The sequence below is a fragment of the Geotrypetes seraphini genome, chromosome 4, assembly GCF_902459505.1.
Source record: "Geotrypetes seraphini chromosome 4, aGeoSer1.1, whole genome shotgun sequence".
Classification (NCBI taxonomy): domain Eukaryota; kingdom Metazoa; phylum Chordata; class Amphibia; order Gymnophiona; family Dermophiidae; genus Geotrypetes; species Geotrypetes seraphini.
The window spans coordinates 140,273,104-140,289,840 of record NC_047087.1 but is presented as its reverse complement, the minus strand read 5'-3'; the positions used below and the strand labels follow the sequence as shown (position 1 = coordinate 140,289,840).

The following is a 16,737-nucleotide window of genomic DNA, read 5'->3' as shown; positions in this document are numbered from 1 at the left end:
AGGGAAGGAAAATAAAATAAAACATACATTTTTCTTTTCATTGGAAAGAATGTGAACAATGTGGCCATAAGGGAGGTTACCTAGACTTCTTCCTGCTGTGAGCCAAAGTAAATGAATTTAGGATAGAGGCCTCAGGAAATCAAATAATGTAATTTATCTGGTAGAGTGAAACAAACGGGTCAAACAGAGGTTTAGGTTATTCCAGTTGAATATCAGATACAAACGGCTTGAAGCTCAGAAATAAGGGGGAAAAATCTACCTCTCTCCAGTCAAAGCTCAAGGGCAAGTAAGGTTGTGGGCAAGCAGTTTAAAGTCCAGAGTCAGAAGACAGTGGCCAAATTCTGTGGCAAGAAGTTTGACATACTTCAGGTTGCTAAGAAAGTTTCCTCTTTCTTAATAACCCCTTTCCATGGTCCTTTTAGTAATCTAGTTCCTGAAGTGCAGGGTTGTCCAGTGCAAATAGATCTCATGCATATTCAGTTGGGAAATCCTGAAAACCTGACCTGGTGAGGTCCAAGGTTGGAGATCCCTGCTCAAGGGCATGATTTTGGAGTCTGTCCTTGAAGTCATGCCCCCTTGAACTTTGGTTTTTTCCTGTGCTTCCAGGTTACCCATGGGGCAGGGTGTTTGTCCTCTGATCTTAAGTTGCTGCTGATTCAATATCTTCATTCCTTGAAGTGTGGCAAGAAATTACTAATCCAAAGTAGCAGTATTGCAAGCTGGAAACAAGCAATATGTGGCATCCTCCAAGTGCTTCCAGCATGCTTAAAGTGAACATATGTCCCATTTTGAATGGGACCGTCCCGTTTTTGGATTCCCCTGTCCTGTTGTCCCCACACACAGCTTCGGGATGCCAAAATGTCCCGTTTTCGGGACAGCGTCCTGAAGCTGTGCGCAGGGACAATGGGACAGGCGATCACTTCCTGGCCCTCCATACCACAGCAAAAAAAAAAGCCTTCTTCCAGGCCCGATTTTAACCTCCCTCCAGGTCCGCTGCAGCTACTGCTCTGCTTACCTCCGTGCTGCTAATTGCGCCCAGAATCCTTCTTCCCGATGTCGATTCTGATGTCGGAGAGGATGTTCTGGGCCAGCCAATCGCTACCTGGCAGGCCCGGATGTCTTCTCTGACGTCAGAATTGATGTCAAGAAGAAGACTTCTGGGCGCGATTAGCAGCACGGAGGTAAGCAGAGGAGCAGGGGGGGACTGGGGGGGGAGGTTTAAATCGGGCCTGGAGGGAGGCTTTTTTCCGTGGTAGGGAGGGAATGAGGTAAGCAGACAGGCTGGCTGGCTTTGGGGGGAGGCAGGAAGGCTGGCTTTGGGGGAGGTAGGCAGGCAGGCAGGCTAGCTCTGGGGGAGGTAGGCAGGCAGGCTGGCTTTGGGAGAGGCAGGAAGGCTGTCTTTGGGGGAGGTAGGCAGGCTGGCTTTGGGGGAGGCAGGCTTTCTCTGAGGGAGATAGGCAGGCAGGCAGGCTTTGGGGGAGTTAGGAAGGCAGGCTTTTTGGGAGGGGGTGGGACAAAGGCTGGAAGGCAGTGAGGGGAACATAGGAAGGAGGGAGGAAGGAAGGAGAGAAAGAGGCAGAGAAAGGGGGGGTGTAAGTAGAAGAAAGACTAGAGAGATAAAGGCCTGGACCAAAGGGGAAGGACAGGAGGCAGAAGCAGGACTATGGGAGGTGCAGACAGAAGGGGAGAGACCCTGAGGAAGAGCAGAGAGAGAGGCAAGATCATAACAGAGGAGGGAGAGAGAGCAAGACCTAGAACAAAGGTACAAAGGAGAACTGACACTGGATCTGGGGGCACTAAGAACATAGGAAGGGGCACTAAGGACAGAGGAAGTAGGTGCTGGAGACACTAATGACATAGGAAGGAGGCGCTGGGGACACTAAGGACATAGGAAGGGGGCACTGGGGGCACTAAGGACATAGGAAGGGGCACTAAGGACATAAGAAGGAAGTAGGGAGGGAATAGAAAGGGACAATTGTTGGGCCTGAGTGCAGAAAGAAATGAAAGAAAGGATGCACAGTCAGAAGGAAACGCAACCAGAGACTCATGAATTCACCAGACAGCAAAGGTAGGAAAAATGATTTTATTTTCAATTTAGTGATCAAAATGTGCCAATTTTGAGACTTTATATCTGCTGTCTATATTTTGCAATATATTTGTCTATTTTTCTATAGTTACTGAGGTGACATCTTTGAAAACCCCCAAATATAAATGATAATTAATATTTTCTCTTCATATAGGGTGCTTTGTGTTTTTTTTAATTTTATGGTTACCATTATGAAATAATAAGCAATTGTGTGTACATGAAAAATGAATGGAAGAAATTGGGGGTGGGGCTAGGGCGGGACTAGGGTGGGATTGGGGTGGGGCTAGGACTGGATTGGGGGCGGGACTGAATATTAATAGATGTCCCGTTTTGATGAAAAAAATAAATGGTCACGTTAAGCATGCTCCTAAACTACCGTACCTACTTGTGTTGTGCTGGCAAGGGAAATTAATGGATGGAGAGCTATCTTGGTGTCCCGGCTTCCCTTGTGCCCTGTGTGGCTGCACCAGTTGTACTTAGCTAGCCATGGTACTGGTCCAAAGTCACATGCTGTTGCTTTGGAGGGGGAGAATTTTATTAGATAAAATTGAAGGAGCAAGGGAAGTGAGGAGAAGAGTAGTGTGAGGCCAGAGATAAATTTTGATCCTGTCAAATGGAAAAATTAGGGACCCACCATGAAATTAAGAGACAGAGATATACAAATCAGTGAAAGTATTGTTTTCACTTGACACAAAAATAAGTTGTTGAATTTGTGAGTATAAGATGTGGTCAAAGCACTTAAAGGTTTAAAAAATTATGAGAAAAAATCCTTAAACCATCCTTAGCCATGCAGATCTGAGAAAGCCACTGTTTACTTCTGGGTATGAATAGTAAGATCTATTCTCTGGGATCCTGTCAGGTACTTGTGTCCTGCTGGGCTTAATTGACTTTTGGTCTGATCCAGTATGACATATCTTATATTCTTAGTCACAGAGGTGACGCAGGTAAGCAGCAATTTTTTTTTCTAGTTTGATTCATTTCATGAATATGTGAAAGCATCATACAATGAATAATAGACAAAGGGGGTAATTCTGTAACTAGGTGCATCCTTTTCGGCTCCTTGATGCTGTATGGTGAGAACATACTCCATAACAGCATTTATCCCAGGAGAAGCAGGCAGCATATTCTCACATGTGGGTGACGTCATCCACGGAGCCTGGATGCGGACAGCCTCGCAAGCAGACTTGCTTATAAAACTTTAAGAAAGTTTGCGACTGCCGCACCATGCATGCGCGAGTGCCTTCCCGCCCTGCACCATGCATGCGCAAGTGCCTTCCTGCCCGACGTTGGGCGTGCGTCTCCTCAGTTCTCAGTTTTCCGCGGAGCCAAGAAATCCTCGTTTTGACGCTCTGCGCTAGACTTAGTTCTACTTGTGCCTTCTCTCACTGCAATTCATGTTTTTTCCTTACAGGGTCGCTGTGTTTATTGTGTGTTTCATTTTATTTATTAATTTTTTTAAATTTAAGTTTGTTTGTTATTTTCTTCGTGTCAACGGTGGGGCCTACCCTGAGGCCTCAGCGTGCAGGCTTCGATTTGGCTGTGGCTGTTTTTTATTCTATGTCCCGGCTCGTCACAGGCTTCAAGAAGTGTAGCCAGTGTCAACATGCGATTTCCCTCACTGACCCACACAATTGGTGTGTACAGTGTTTAGGACCTGACTATTGTCCAGAGTCTTATGTTCACTGTGCTACCTTTCAAACTTGAGCCCTTAAAAGTCGTCGAGTTCAAGTAGAAAAAATATTCGGTGAGATAGATAAGCCTTTACCTAAGGCCTCGACCTCAAGTCAAACCCCAACTTCGACTTTGACCCCGAATCCAGTGAATTCTTCTACGGGGCTACTGATTTTCACCTCGGTCTCACCCTTAATCAAACCTTCCTCGTTTGGGAAGTCCTCGTCCTCGGGGAAATCAGCTAAATCCTCTCCTGAGGAGCCGTTATCCTCACTGTCTCCCTCAGGTAAGATAGCTAAGCCAACTCCTCCAGGCATGCCACCTTTAGAACCGATGGTTTTCAAGCTTCCCAAGAAACATGTCTGAAAATCAAGACCTCTTTTTTTCTTTGAGGTCGTCTTCCTCGGAGACTATAGCCACCCCAATGTACCAGATGCAATGGTCTCAGTGCCGGTTTTGCAGAATATGTTGGCAACTCTTCTGCATCAGGAGTTCGGTAACATGCTTGCCCAATTCACTTCTTCCTCGACTCTGCTTCCTGCAGTCCAGTCTGAGCACTCAGCAGTAATATAAGGAGTTGAGTCCTTGTCAGTGCCTTGAGCTCAACCTGATCACTATATAAAAGGAGTCGAGTCCTTAAGAGTGCCTCCAGAAGACTCTACACACTCTATACAAGGAGTTGATTCCTTGAGAGTGCCTCGAGCTCAGTCTACATACTCTATGCAAGGAGTCAAGTCTTTAAGAGTGCTTTGAGATACCTCGTTACAAGGAGCTGAGTCCTTTTTGGTATCTCGACCTTTTACTCCGACTTCCAGTCCTACCTCTTTGCATAAGGCGTTGCCCTTCTCGAGGCATAGGATACCCCGACATTCATCTTCCATACTGGATCCGACTCAATCATGAGACCATGATTTGAGACATGCTTCTCCATCGAGGCCCAGGTCTTCTTCTCAAAACAGATCTCATCTCTCCAGGCATCGAGGCTCTTCTAGACCACCAACTCCTTCGTCAAGGAGATCTGTTGTGGAACCTCACCACTCTCGTCAGTTGAGTTCTTCTCCTGCAAGGTTCTCTTCACGTTCCAGAAGTTGGTCATCTTTGCCTCTGAACTCGGATATCAGGTATCAATACTCCACAGAGGCTTCACCTTTGTTTTCTGCTATGAGAGGTACCTCTAGGGGTTCTCGTTCACCTTCTCCTCAACGAGGTCATTCCTCTTCAGACCCAGTATCCTTTTCCAAGTTTTTATGTAAGATGAGTACAGATCTTAACATATCTTTAGAATCTGACTCAAAATACTCAAGTATCTGGAAGAACTGGGAATGCCTCATCCTCCTAGAGAGTCTCTCAAATTACCCATAAATGGCATTCTTTCTCAAATTTTCAAGAGAAATCTTGGGACACCATATTCCATTCCTGCTGTGCCAGCAAAGTTGGAATCTCAATATAGGATGGTACACTGTAAGGGATTTGAGAAGTCTCAACTATCCCATCAGTCCCTTCTCGTGGAATCTTCTTTAAAAAGAACCCATCCTACCAAGGTTTATGCCACCATCCCACCTGGAAGAGAGGGCAGGACTATGGACAAGTTTGGTCGTCGGCTGTATCAAAAATCAATCATGACAACCCGAGTTTTGAGCCACAACTTTGTCTTCTCATCTTATCTCAAACATTTGGTTAACACCATGCATGATTTCTTCAAATATCTTCCTCAACATAGACTTCCAGAGTTTCAACAACTTCACAACACTCTGGGTCAGCTTCGCATGCATCTGGTTCAATCTGCATATGATGCGTTTGAACTGTCCTCTAGGGTCACTGCCATGCGTCGTCTTGCCTGGCTTCGCACCATGGACATGGACCTCAATCTCCAAGATCGACTGGCTAACATCCCACGCCAGGGCAATGTATTGTTTGATGACTCTTTTGAGGCAACTACCAAGTGTTTATCTGAGCATGAGAAGTCCTTTGCTTCCATCATCAGACCAAAGCCAAAGCCTTCCACTGCCAAAGGTTATAGGCCTGTTCCATCATACCAGAGGCATTTCCCTCAGAAAGCAGCGCCTTGTTCAAGTCCACCTCCTAAAAAACAACAACAGCAGCAACAACGGCAGCAAAAACCTCAGACTTCTGCTGCACCTAAGGCTTCTCAGTCTTTTTGACCATCTCACACAGAGCAATCCCATCAATGGGAACTCATTACATCCGACATATGGTCCTCTATCATCAGGGAGGATTACTCTCTTCATTTCATCCAGGTTCCACAAAATCTTCCCCCAAGAGAGTATCCTTCCAATCCATCCCAGATCACCCTTCTTCTTCAGGAATCTCAAGCTCTGCTTCATCTCTGTTCCATCGAGGAAGTTCCTCTGGAACAGCAGAGCAGGGGGTTTTACTCCCGTTACTTCCTAGTTCTGAAGAAGACGGGTGATCTGCAACCTATTTTGGATCTCAGAGCACTCAAATTTCTTGTCAGAGAAAAATTTTGGATGCTGTCTCTGGCATCCTTGTATCCCCTTCTAGATCAGAACGAGTGGTTATGCTTTGGATCTCAAAGAGGCTTATACTCAAATTCCCATTCATCCAGCCTCTCGCAAGTTCCTCGGATTGCGGGTGGAAAATCATCATTTTCAGTACAGAGTGCTACCCTTCGGCCTGGCATCATCTCCTAGTGCCTAGTGGTGGTAGCAGCAGCTCTGCAAAACCATGGTCTTCAGGTTTTCCCATACCTGGATGATTGGCTCATCAAAGATTCAACATCTCAGGGGGTTATTGTAGCGACCCCACGGACTACTTGGTTCCTCCAAAGCTTGGGGTTCGAAATCAACTTCACGAAATCCCAACTACAGCCCTCTCAGACTCTATAGTTCATCGGAGCTGTACTGGATACTCTGTAACTCTAGAGCATTTCTTCCTCAACAGTGTCAGGATGCTCTCATTCAACTTTGTCAAAAAGTGTTTTCCCTCACTTCACTTTCAGCGAGGCACATGATGGTTCTTCTAGGTCACACGGCCTCTACAGTTCACATGATTCCTTTTGCCAGACTTCACCTCAGAATTCCTTAGTGGACGCTGGCATCTCAGTGGGCGCAGGCTTTAGACCCACTCTCTCAACACATTACAGTGACTCCTTCATTGAGACAGTTTCTCCACTGATGGATGTTCTCTTCCAATGTCTCCAGAGGTTTACTGTTTCACACGCCCCCTCATCAGAAGGTCCTCACAACAGATTTCTTGACCTACGCTTGAGGGGCTCATCTCGATGGTCTCGTACTCAAGGCCATTGGTCCAGCACAGATCGTCAGTGTCACATAAATCTGTTGGAACTCAAGCGATCTTCAATGCCCTTAAAGATTTTCAGCATCTTCTTCACGATCAGGTAGTCCTCATTCGGACAAACAATCAAGTCGCCATGTACTACGTCAACAAGCAGGGAGACACAGGATCTCTCCCTCTCTGCCAGAAAGCTCAAAAGGTGTGGAATGGGGCAATCCTTCACAACACCTTTCTAACAGCAGTCTATATTCAAGGAGAGAAAAACTGTCTGGTGGACAAATTGAGTCGTCTTCTGCAAACTCATGAATGGACACTTAGTTCCTCGCCTCTCTATCACATTTTTTCTCAGTGGGGGACCCCCTCAGATAGATCTCTTTGCATCTCCCCATAACAACAAACTGCCTCAGTTCTGTTCCAGGATATACTCTCCTCATCGCCTTGAGGCAGATGCTTTTCTTCTGGAATGGACAAATCAGTTTTTATATGCTTTTCCTCCATTTCCTCTCATTCTCAAGACATTCAGTCAAACTCAAACATGAACATGCCACCATGATTCTGATAGCTCCTCAGTGGCTCAGACAACAGTGGTTCTCCCTTCTAGTTCAACTCAGCAGCAGGGAGCCACTACTTCTACCAGTTTTTCCGTCTCTGTTTACACAGAGTCAGGAGTTCTCTACTTCATCCCAACCTGCAGTCTCTACACCTGACAGCTTGGTATCTCTCAACCGAATTGCCACTCTATAGTTTTCTCAATCTGCCAAGGACATTTTAGAGGCTTCTCAGAAGCCTACCACTAGGCAGTGTTACAACCAGAAATGGACTAGATTTTCTGCTTGGTGCACCATTCATCACAAGGAGCCTCAATCTACATCCTTGTCTTCAGTTTTGGATTATCTATTGCATTTATCTCAATCAGGCCTCAAATCTACATCTATTCGAGTCCATCTCAGTGCAATTGTTGCTTTCCATCAGCCTATAGAAGGAAAACCCCTTTCTGCTCATCCTGTGGTTTCCAGATTTATGAAAGGATTTTTCAATGTCAGGCCACCTCTCAAACCGCCTCCAGTGGTTTGGGATCTCAATGTTGTAATTGCTCAATTGATGAAGCCTCCTTTTGAACCAATGGCTTTGGCTCATCTCAAATATCTCACTTGGAAAGTGGGTTTTCTCATTGCTCTCATATCTGCTCACAGAGTCAGTGAGCTACAAGCTTTAGTAGCGGACCCACCTTTCACAGTATTCCATCATGACAATGTGGCCCTCCGTACTAATCCTAAATTCTTGCCTAAAGTGGTTTCAGAATTTCATCTCAACCAATCCATTGAACTTCCAGTGTTTTTTCCAAAGCCTCATTCTCATCCTGGAGAAACAGCTCTTCATACTCTGGATTGTAAGCGTGCTTTGGCTTTCTGCTTGCAACGCACTAAGCCACACAGATCTGCTCCTCAACTTTTTGTCTCTTTTGATCCTAACAAGTTGAGACATCCAATTTCCAAGCGCACCATCTCTTTCTGCTATGCTCAGGCAGGACTGCATCTACAGGGTCAAGTCACAGCCCATAAATTCAGAGCCATGGCGGCATCAGTAGCTTTCCTTAGATCTACTCCTATTGTGGAAATATGTAAAGCTACCACTTGGTCGTCGGTTCATACTTTCACCTCTCATTATTGTCTGGATTCTTTTTCCAGACAGGATGGCCATTTAAGCCAGGCAGTTTTAAAATGTATTCTCCTAAATTGCCAACACTCCCACCATCCCATTCTGGTTAGCTTGGAGGTCACCATATATGAGAATAGGCTGCCTACTTGTCCAGGGACAGCAGGCAAATATTCTCACAACCCACCCACCTCCCCTGATTGGCTTCTTAGCTAGCTATCTGAACTGAGGAGACGCTGAGGAGACACGCGCCCTATGTCGGGCGGGAAGGCACTCATGCATGTGCAGTGCGGCAGTCGCAAACTTTCTTAAAGTTTTACAAGCAAGTCTGCTTGCGAATCTGTCAACATCCGGGTTCCGTGGATGACGTCACCCACACGTGAAAATATCTGCCTGCTGTCCCTGGATAACACCTGTTATGGTAAGTAACTGTGATTTAGGTGCCCAGATTCTGCTATAGAATACTAGTGTAATCCAACTGGCGCTCTTTACATTTATGTGCCATAGACCTGGCTTAATTACAGGTATGTAAATGCAACAGCAATGCCCATAACTGACATTATTCTGTAAGTTGAATGAATAAGTAGCAGCAGCATCCATACATGTACTCTTACAGAATAGTGCCTAGTTGCATTGCTGCCACATATTTCTGTAAGTGCACAGTTACACATGAAAATAATGGTATTTTGTACCAGGAGGCATGTAAATGCGGGTACCCAGTTATAGAATTGCCCATCACACATATATCTTTAGCAGAGTCTCCCTCTTCATGATTTGCACAGCCTCATTTAAAAACTTTCCCATTTTAATCTTATTTTAATATTTTCTTGCCAGGATTCAGAATCTGTGGATAAGTGCATACAGAGTACACTGTCTGTGCTCTACCCACCGTTCCAGGTCACAGCAGCCACAATTCTCTGCCAGGTGTTTGATGTGGTGGAGAAAACATATCGGGGTGATGGACTGCGCTACCTAATTGATTTCCTTATTCCAGCTAAACATATTTTACAATGTATCCAGCAGGACACCTGTGTAAGTAAAGAGTCAAGCAGAAGAGGTGCTGTTACTACTTCAGGGTAATCAACCTTTTGCCTTTGATTCCAACCAGATGAGATGTCAATATCCTATTACTATTGGTGATTGTGGCACAGGCAGAAACCTTTGGTAGTTAATCACAGGGCATGGATTCAGGATTCTAGTTTAGGATATACAGGCAGTCCCCGAGTTACAGACGCCCGACTTAAGTACGACTCATACTTAAGAACGTGGTTGAGGCTTCATTTGATTTCACTGAGCATAGACTCCTACACTTCTCCTGCAACAGATTCAGGAATGATAAATGGACATATTAAGAACAGTGTATGGTTGTGCATGTGGTGACCCGTCAAAACCGCGACGGACAAAAATGCGCCGACAATCCCATAGAAACATAGAAATAGACGGCAGATAAGGGCCACGGCCCATCTAGTCTGCCCACCTTAATGACCCTCCCCTACCTTTCTCTGTGAAGAGAACCCACATGACGATCCCATTTTGTCTTAAAATCGGGCACGCTGCTGGCCTCAATCACCTGAAGTGGAAGACCATTCCAGCGATCCACCACTCTCTCGGTGAAAAAGTACTTTCTGGTGTCACCGTGCAGCTTCCCTCCCCTGAGTTTCCATGGATGCCCTCTTGTAGCCGTGGGACCTTTGAAAAAGAAGATATCTTCTTCCACCTCAATACGGCCCGTGAGATACTTGAACGTCTCGATCATGTCTCCCCTCTCTCTGCGTTCCTCGAGAGAGTATAGTCGCAACTTATCCAGCCATTCCTCGTACGGGAGGTCCTTGAGTCCTGAGACCATCCAGGTGGCCATTCGCTGGACCGACTCCAGTCTCAGCACATCTTTGCGGTAATGAGGCCTCCAGAATTGTACACAGTATTCCAGATGGGGTCTCACCATGGATCTATACAATGGCATAATGACTTCAGGCTTATGATTGACGAAACCCCTACGTATACACCCTATGATTTGTCTAGCCTTAGATGAAGCCTGTTCCACTTGATTGGCAGTCTTCATGTCTTCACTGATGATCACCCCTAAGTCCCGTTCTGCTACAGTCCTTGCTAGGATCTCGCCATTAAGGGTGTAAGTTTTGCATGGATTTTGGCTGCCAAGGTGCATGACTTTGCATTTTTTGGCATTGAAACCTAGTTGCCAGATCCTAGACCAGCGCTCCAATAGGAGTAGGTCGTGCTTCATATTGTCAGACATTGAGTTTTTGACCGTTGCACTCCTTTCTACTACATTGCATAGTTTGGCGTCATCTGCGAATAACGTTATTTTACCTCGAAGCCCTTCTGCCAAGTCTCTTATAAAGATATTGAACAGGATCGGGCCCAAGACCGAGCCCTGCGGCACTCCACTGATCACCTCCGTCATTTCAGAGGGGGTGCCGTTCACCACCACCCGCTGATGCCTGCCTCCAAGCCAGTTCTCAACCCATTTTGTCAAAGTGTCACCCAATCCTATAGAACTCATTTTGCTCAACAGCCTGCGATGTGGTACGCTATCGAAAGCTTTTCTGAAGTCTAAGTATACGATGTCCAGGGGCTCCCCAACATCCAGCTTCCTAGTCACCCAGTCAAAGAAGCTGATCAGGTTGGATTGGCAGGATCTCCCCATAGTAAATCCATGTTGACGGGGATCCCGTAGATTCTCCTCGTTCAGGATCGTATCCAATTGACGTTTGATTAGAGTTTCCATCAGCTTGCTCACTATTGATGTGAGACTCACCGGTCTATAGTTTGCAGCCTCCATTCTGCAACCTTTTTTGTGGAGTGGAATGACGTTAGCCGTTTTCCAGTCCAACGGGACTATACCCGTACTAAGGGAGAGATTGAAAAGCGCGGATAGTGGTTCCGCTAAGACATCACTTAACTCCTGGGGTGTAGGTTGTCTGGCCCCATCGCTTTGTTAACCTTGAGTTTAGACAGCTCACAGTAGACACTGCCTGGCGTAAACTCGAAGCTACTAAATGGGTCTGCTGAACTATCCCTTGTCTGTAGCAGAGGGCTAGATCCCGGCTCCTCGCGGGGTGAAGACCGAACAGAAGTATTCGTTTAAAAGTTTAGCCTTTTCCGAGTCTGCTTCTATATAGTTCCCGTCTGGTTTCCTAAGGCGTACTATCCCGCCTGTGTTTCTGTTTCTGTCGCTAATATACCTGAAAAAGGATTTATCGCCCTTCTTGATGTTCTTCGCTAACGTCTCCTCGTTTCAGAATTTGGCCTCTCTAACTGCTGTTTTGACGGCTCTTGCCTTGGCCAGGTAGTCTTCTCTCGAGTCCTGATTCCCTGATTGTTTGTAAGAAATGAACGCTCTTTTCTTCTCTTTTATGAGGCCCGAGATCTCCGCAGAGAACCACTGTGGCCTATTGTTCCTTCGCCGTTTACTTACTGATTTTATATATCGGTTGGTTGCCTCCTGTATGGTATCTTTCAGAGCTGACCACATTTCTTCTACGTTATCTGTTACCGCTTGGTTTTGTAGCGCTTGATGGATGAATTCCCCCATGCCCTCGAAGTTGGCGTCCTTGAAGCTTAGGACCTTGGTCAATGTGTTAGATTTGGCGAACCCCTTTTTGAGATTGAACCATACCATATTGTGGTCACTGGAGGCCAACGCTTCGCCCACTGAGACCTCTGTGACACTTTCGCCATTGGTAAGTAACAGGTCCAGTATTGCCTGCTCCCTTGTTGGCTCCAGTACCAGTTGTTTCAGTCTTGCTCCCTTCATAGAGTTCAATAGCCTCCTGCTGCTGCTGGATGCAGAGGAAAGTGTGTTCCAATCCACACCAGGCATATTGAAGTCACCTAACAGTACTGTATCCCCTCGCAAGGTGATATTCTCTATGTCTCCGATCAATTCCATATCCAGGTCCTCCTGTTTTGGGGGTCTGTATATTACGCCAAGATACAGGCATTTGTCTTTTCCCCTGGCCAAATTTACCCAAAGGGATTCCCCTGTATACCTGACATCTGCAATTCTGGTGACTTTAATGTCATCTTTAGTATATAGTGCTACACCTCCTCCCATCTTGCCCTCCCTGTCACGGCGAAGTAAATTGTAGCCTGGTATGACCATGTCCCACCCGTGGGAGTCCGTGAGCCAGGTCTCAGATATCGCCACCACATCCAGGTCAGCGTTCCTCATTTCAGTCTCTAATTCTAGGATCTTGTTGCCCAAACTGTGGGCGTTGATGTACATGGCTTTCCATGTCGCATGTTCGCTTTTAGTGCTAGTTTTAATGTGAGCATCTACCCCAGACACAGAAATGTGTGTACCCTGTGGGGGAATTCCTGCTTGAGCTATTTGGACTCTTTTGGTACAATTTGCAAGGTGTGTACCCTCCCTAGACCCCGAATCACAACATGTACCCACCCCAGACTCGGAAATGTGTGTACTCGCCCCAGTCCCAGACCCAGAATTTCGGTGTCCACTTACCCCAGTCTCCAAAAAGTGTTGGCAGCCTAGCTCGCCAGGTGGGTTGATTGAGCCTGTACCCTCCCCCAACTTACCTAGTTTAAAGCCCTGTGAAGTAGGCGGGCTAGTCGGTGTCCTAGGACTTCCCTCTTCTGGTCATGACATCCCACGCAGGACTTAAGTGCTCCGCCTTAAAACAGTTCCTGTTAGAACTCTGAGGGGGTAGGGGTGGGGGGAACCCCTCCACTAAACTTACAAGTGTTTGCGAAAACTGATGAATAACCAAAAAACAAAGAAAAACAGCAGTTTCCACTGTAATGGGGTGGGCCTCCCACAAACACACCCCATTGGAAGCCCGAACCCTTGTAAGTTTACTGGGGGGGTTCTCCCTCACTCCTCTCCTCATAGCATTAACAGGTTCTGGACCTGGTACTTATGAATGGGGAAAGCATCTCGGACGTCTCGGTGGGAGAGACGCTAGCCACCAGTGACTATAACATGGTATGGTTTAACCTTAAGAAAGGCTTCCCTAGATCACAAACAAAAACAAGGGTACTCAATTTCAGGGGCACTGACTTCGCACGCATGGGAGATTTCGTCTACCAGACGCTGCAGGTTCAAGAAGTAACTGATAATGTGGAAGCTATGTGGACAACCTTGAAATCGATCCTTCATGAGGCAACTATCCGCTACATAAAATCGGTAACCAAACAAAGAAAAAGGAAACCCCAATGGTTCACAGATGAGGAGGAGGAGAAGAAAAGAGCATTTCTATCATATAAACGCATGGGGGAAAAAGAAGCAAATGTTGAATACAGGACAAAGTGTGCAGCGGTCAAAACAGCAGTCAGGGAGGCCAAACTTCGTATGGAAGAAACTCTAGCGAAGAACATCAAGAAAGGGGACAAATCCTTCTTCAGATACATTAGAGACAGGAAAAAGAACACAAACGGGATAGTACGCCTTAGAACGCCAGATGGGAATTATGTGGAAACTGACTCGATAAAGCCAAACTACTGAATGATTACTTCTGTTCAGTCTTTACCTGCGAGGCACCAGGGCACGGGCCTCGGCTGGATGCAAAGCAAAGCATGGATGACCCATTTCAGAAGTTTGAGTTCACACCAGCTGATGTTTACAAAGAACTGTCAAGACTCAAGGTGAACAAAGCCATGGGACCGGACAATCTGCACCCAAGAGTGCTCAGAGAGCTATGCGATGTTTTGGCGGAACCGTTAGCCATGCTCTTCAATCTCTCCCTAAGTACGGGGAGAGTCCTCCTGGACTGGAAAACTGCCAATGTTGTTTCTCTGCACAAAAAGGGTTGCAGAGCGGAGGCTGCGAATTACAGACCAGTAAGTCTCACATCAATAGTGTGTAAACTCATGGAAACTCTACTTAAAGGGAAATTAGACACGATATTGGATGAGGGGAATCTGAGGGATCCCTGTCAACATGGATTTACTAGGGGCAGGTCATGCCAATCCAATCTTATCAGCTTCTTTGACTTGGTGACAGGAAAGCTAGACTCGGGAGAGTCTCTGGACATAGTGTACTTGGATTTCAGTAAAGCGTTTGACAGTGTCCCACACCGTAGACTATTAAACAAGATGAAATCGATGGGGTTAGGTGAGAAACTAACGGCATGGGTCAATGATTGGCTGAGTGGAAGACTTCAGAGGGTGGTGGTCAATGGCACCCTCTCTAAGACATCGGAGGTGACTAGCGGAGTGCCGCAGGGCTCAGTCCTGGGACCATCCCTTTTTAACATATTCATAAGGGACTTGACCCGAGGGCTTCAGGGAAAAGTAGCGCTGTTTGCCGACGACGCCAAACTGTGCAATATAGTAGGTGAAAGCGATCTCACGGATGGTATGGCGCAGGATCTGATCAAGTTGGAAAACTGGTCCTCGACATGGCAGCTAGGCTTCAACGCAAAGAAGTGTAAGGTGATGCATCTCAGCAGCAGAATTCCATGCAGAACATACACCTTGAATGGAGAAACACTAGCTACGACCTCAGAAGAACGGGACTTGGGAGTAATCATCAGTGCAGACATGAAGGCTGCCAAACAAGTAGAGAAGGCCTCATCCAAGGCAAGGCGGATGATGGGATGTATCAATAGAAGCTTCGTCAGCCGTAAACCTGAAGTCATAATGCCACTGTACAGAACCATGGTGAGACCTCATCTGGAGTACTGTGTGCAATTCTGGAGGACACATTACCATAAAGATGTACTTCGAGCTGAGTCGGTCCAGCGAATGGCCACTAGGATGGTCTCCGGACTCAAGGGTCTCTCATACGAGGAAAGACTGGGCAAGTTGCAGCTCTACTCTCTAGAGGAGCGCAGGGAGAGGGGTGACATGATTGAGACATTTAAGTACGTCACAGGTCATGTCGAGGTGGAAAACGACATATTCTTTCCTAAGGGACCTTCAGTCACAAGGGGGCACCTGTTCAAACTCAGAGGAGGGAGATTTGGTGGTGACACCAGGAAGTATTTCTTTACAGAAAGGGTGGTGGATCACTGGAACAAACTACCGGTGCAGGTGATCAAGGCCACTAGCGTGCTCGACTTTAAGAATAAATGGGACATCCACGTGGGATCTCTACGTGGGTCGAGCAGCACTCTGACTTAATGGGGTGGGACAGTGGAGTGGGCAGACTTGATGGGCTATAGCCCTTTTCTGCCGTCATCTTTCTATGTTTCTATGAACTGTTTTAAGGCCCCCGTGCATAAGTCCTGCACGGGATTGTTGGTGCATTTTAGTTACGGTACCATGCATGCTGTACCTTAGAGGGAACATTGGTAGGAACTGGTAGACCCTCTTGTTGGCCGGGAGCAGAGGTAAGCAGCAAGAATCTTAAAATCTACATGTTCTGAGATATATACACATCTGACTTAAAAACAGCTTTAAAAACATATCTTCATATAATAATAAACTTTTATTGATCATGACTGGAGTTGCCATTCAACATATCACTAATAATTGGAAAGATCATAGTAGACTCAGTTATAAGTTTTGGTGGAATTCATTATGTCACATATATAAAATGGAAAGATCGTTAGCTATACAACATGGTAATTATAAGAATTTTATTAAAATATGGGAGCCATTAACTGCTTATTGTAATGATTAAATGCCATTTTTCTATTGAAATATACACCATCTAATGTGGGGAGGGTGGAGGGTTTACATTTTATTGTTCATTTTAGAAAAGAATAATGGGAAGGGTGGGAGGGAAGAGGGATAATTATAATTATACATATTATAAGATACATTAGAAAGAATCGCAAGTGTTGTATTTTAATGTTGTTGTTTTTGATGTCTGTACACTTGATGAAAGTTTGAAAATGAATAAAGATATTTAAAAAAAACCCAACATAACTCGTTCTTAACCCAGGGACTACCTGTATTATACTAGTGAATCTGGAAACATTAATAAATTCCTCATAGCTTCCATGTGCTTTACAATCATTAATGTAAAAACAGGATTATAATTGGAAAAAGAGAAGAGGGGAGGGAAGGAGTGATATGGATAGGGCACAATATCTGCCCCATTAAAAAAAATGCCCGTGACA

At 45.8% G+C, this 16,737-nt stretch overlaps 1 protein-coding gene across 1 annotated transcript in view; it reads left to right on the top strand.

Annotated features, from left to right (window-relative positions):
* The window catches only part of PLEKHG4 (pleckstrin homology and RhoGEF domain containing G4), a 517,593-nt gene that overhangs the window by 63,030 nt on the left and 437,826 nt on the right, over positions 1-16,737 (top strand). Inside the window, 1 exon segment of the mRNA XM_033942931.1 lies at positions 9,524-9,721. Within this exon segment, the coding sequence (XP_033798822.1) occupies positions 9,524-9,721 (198 nt within the window).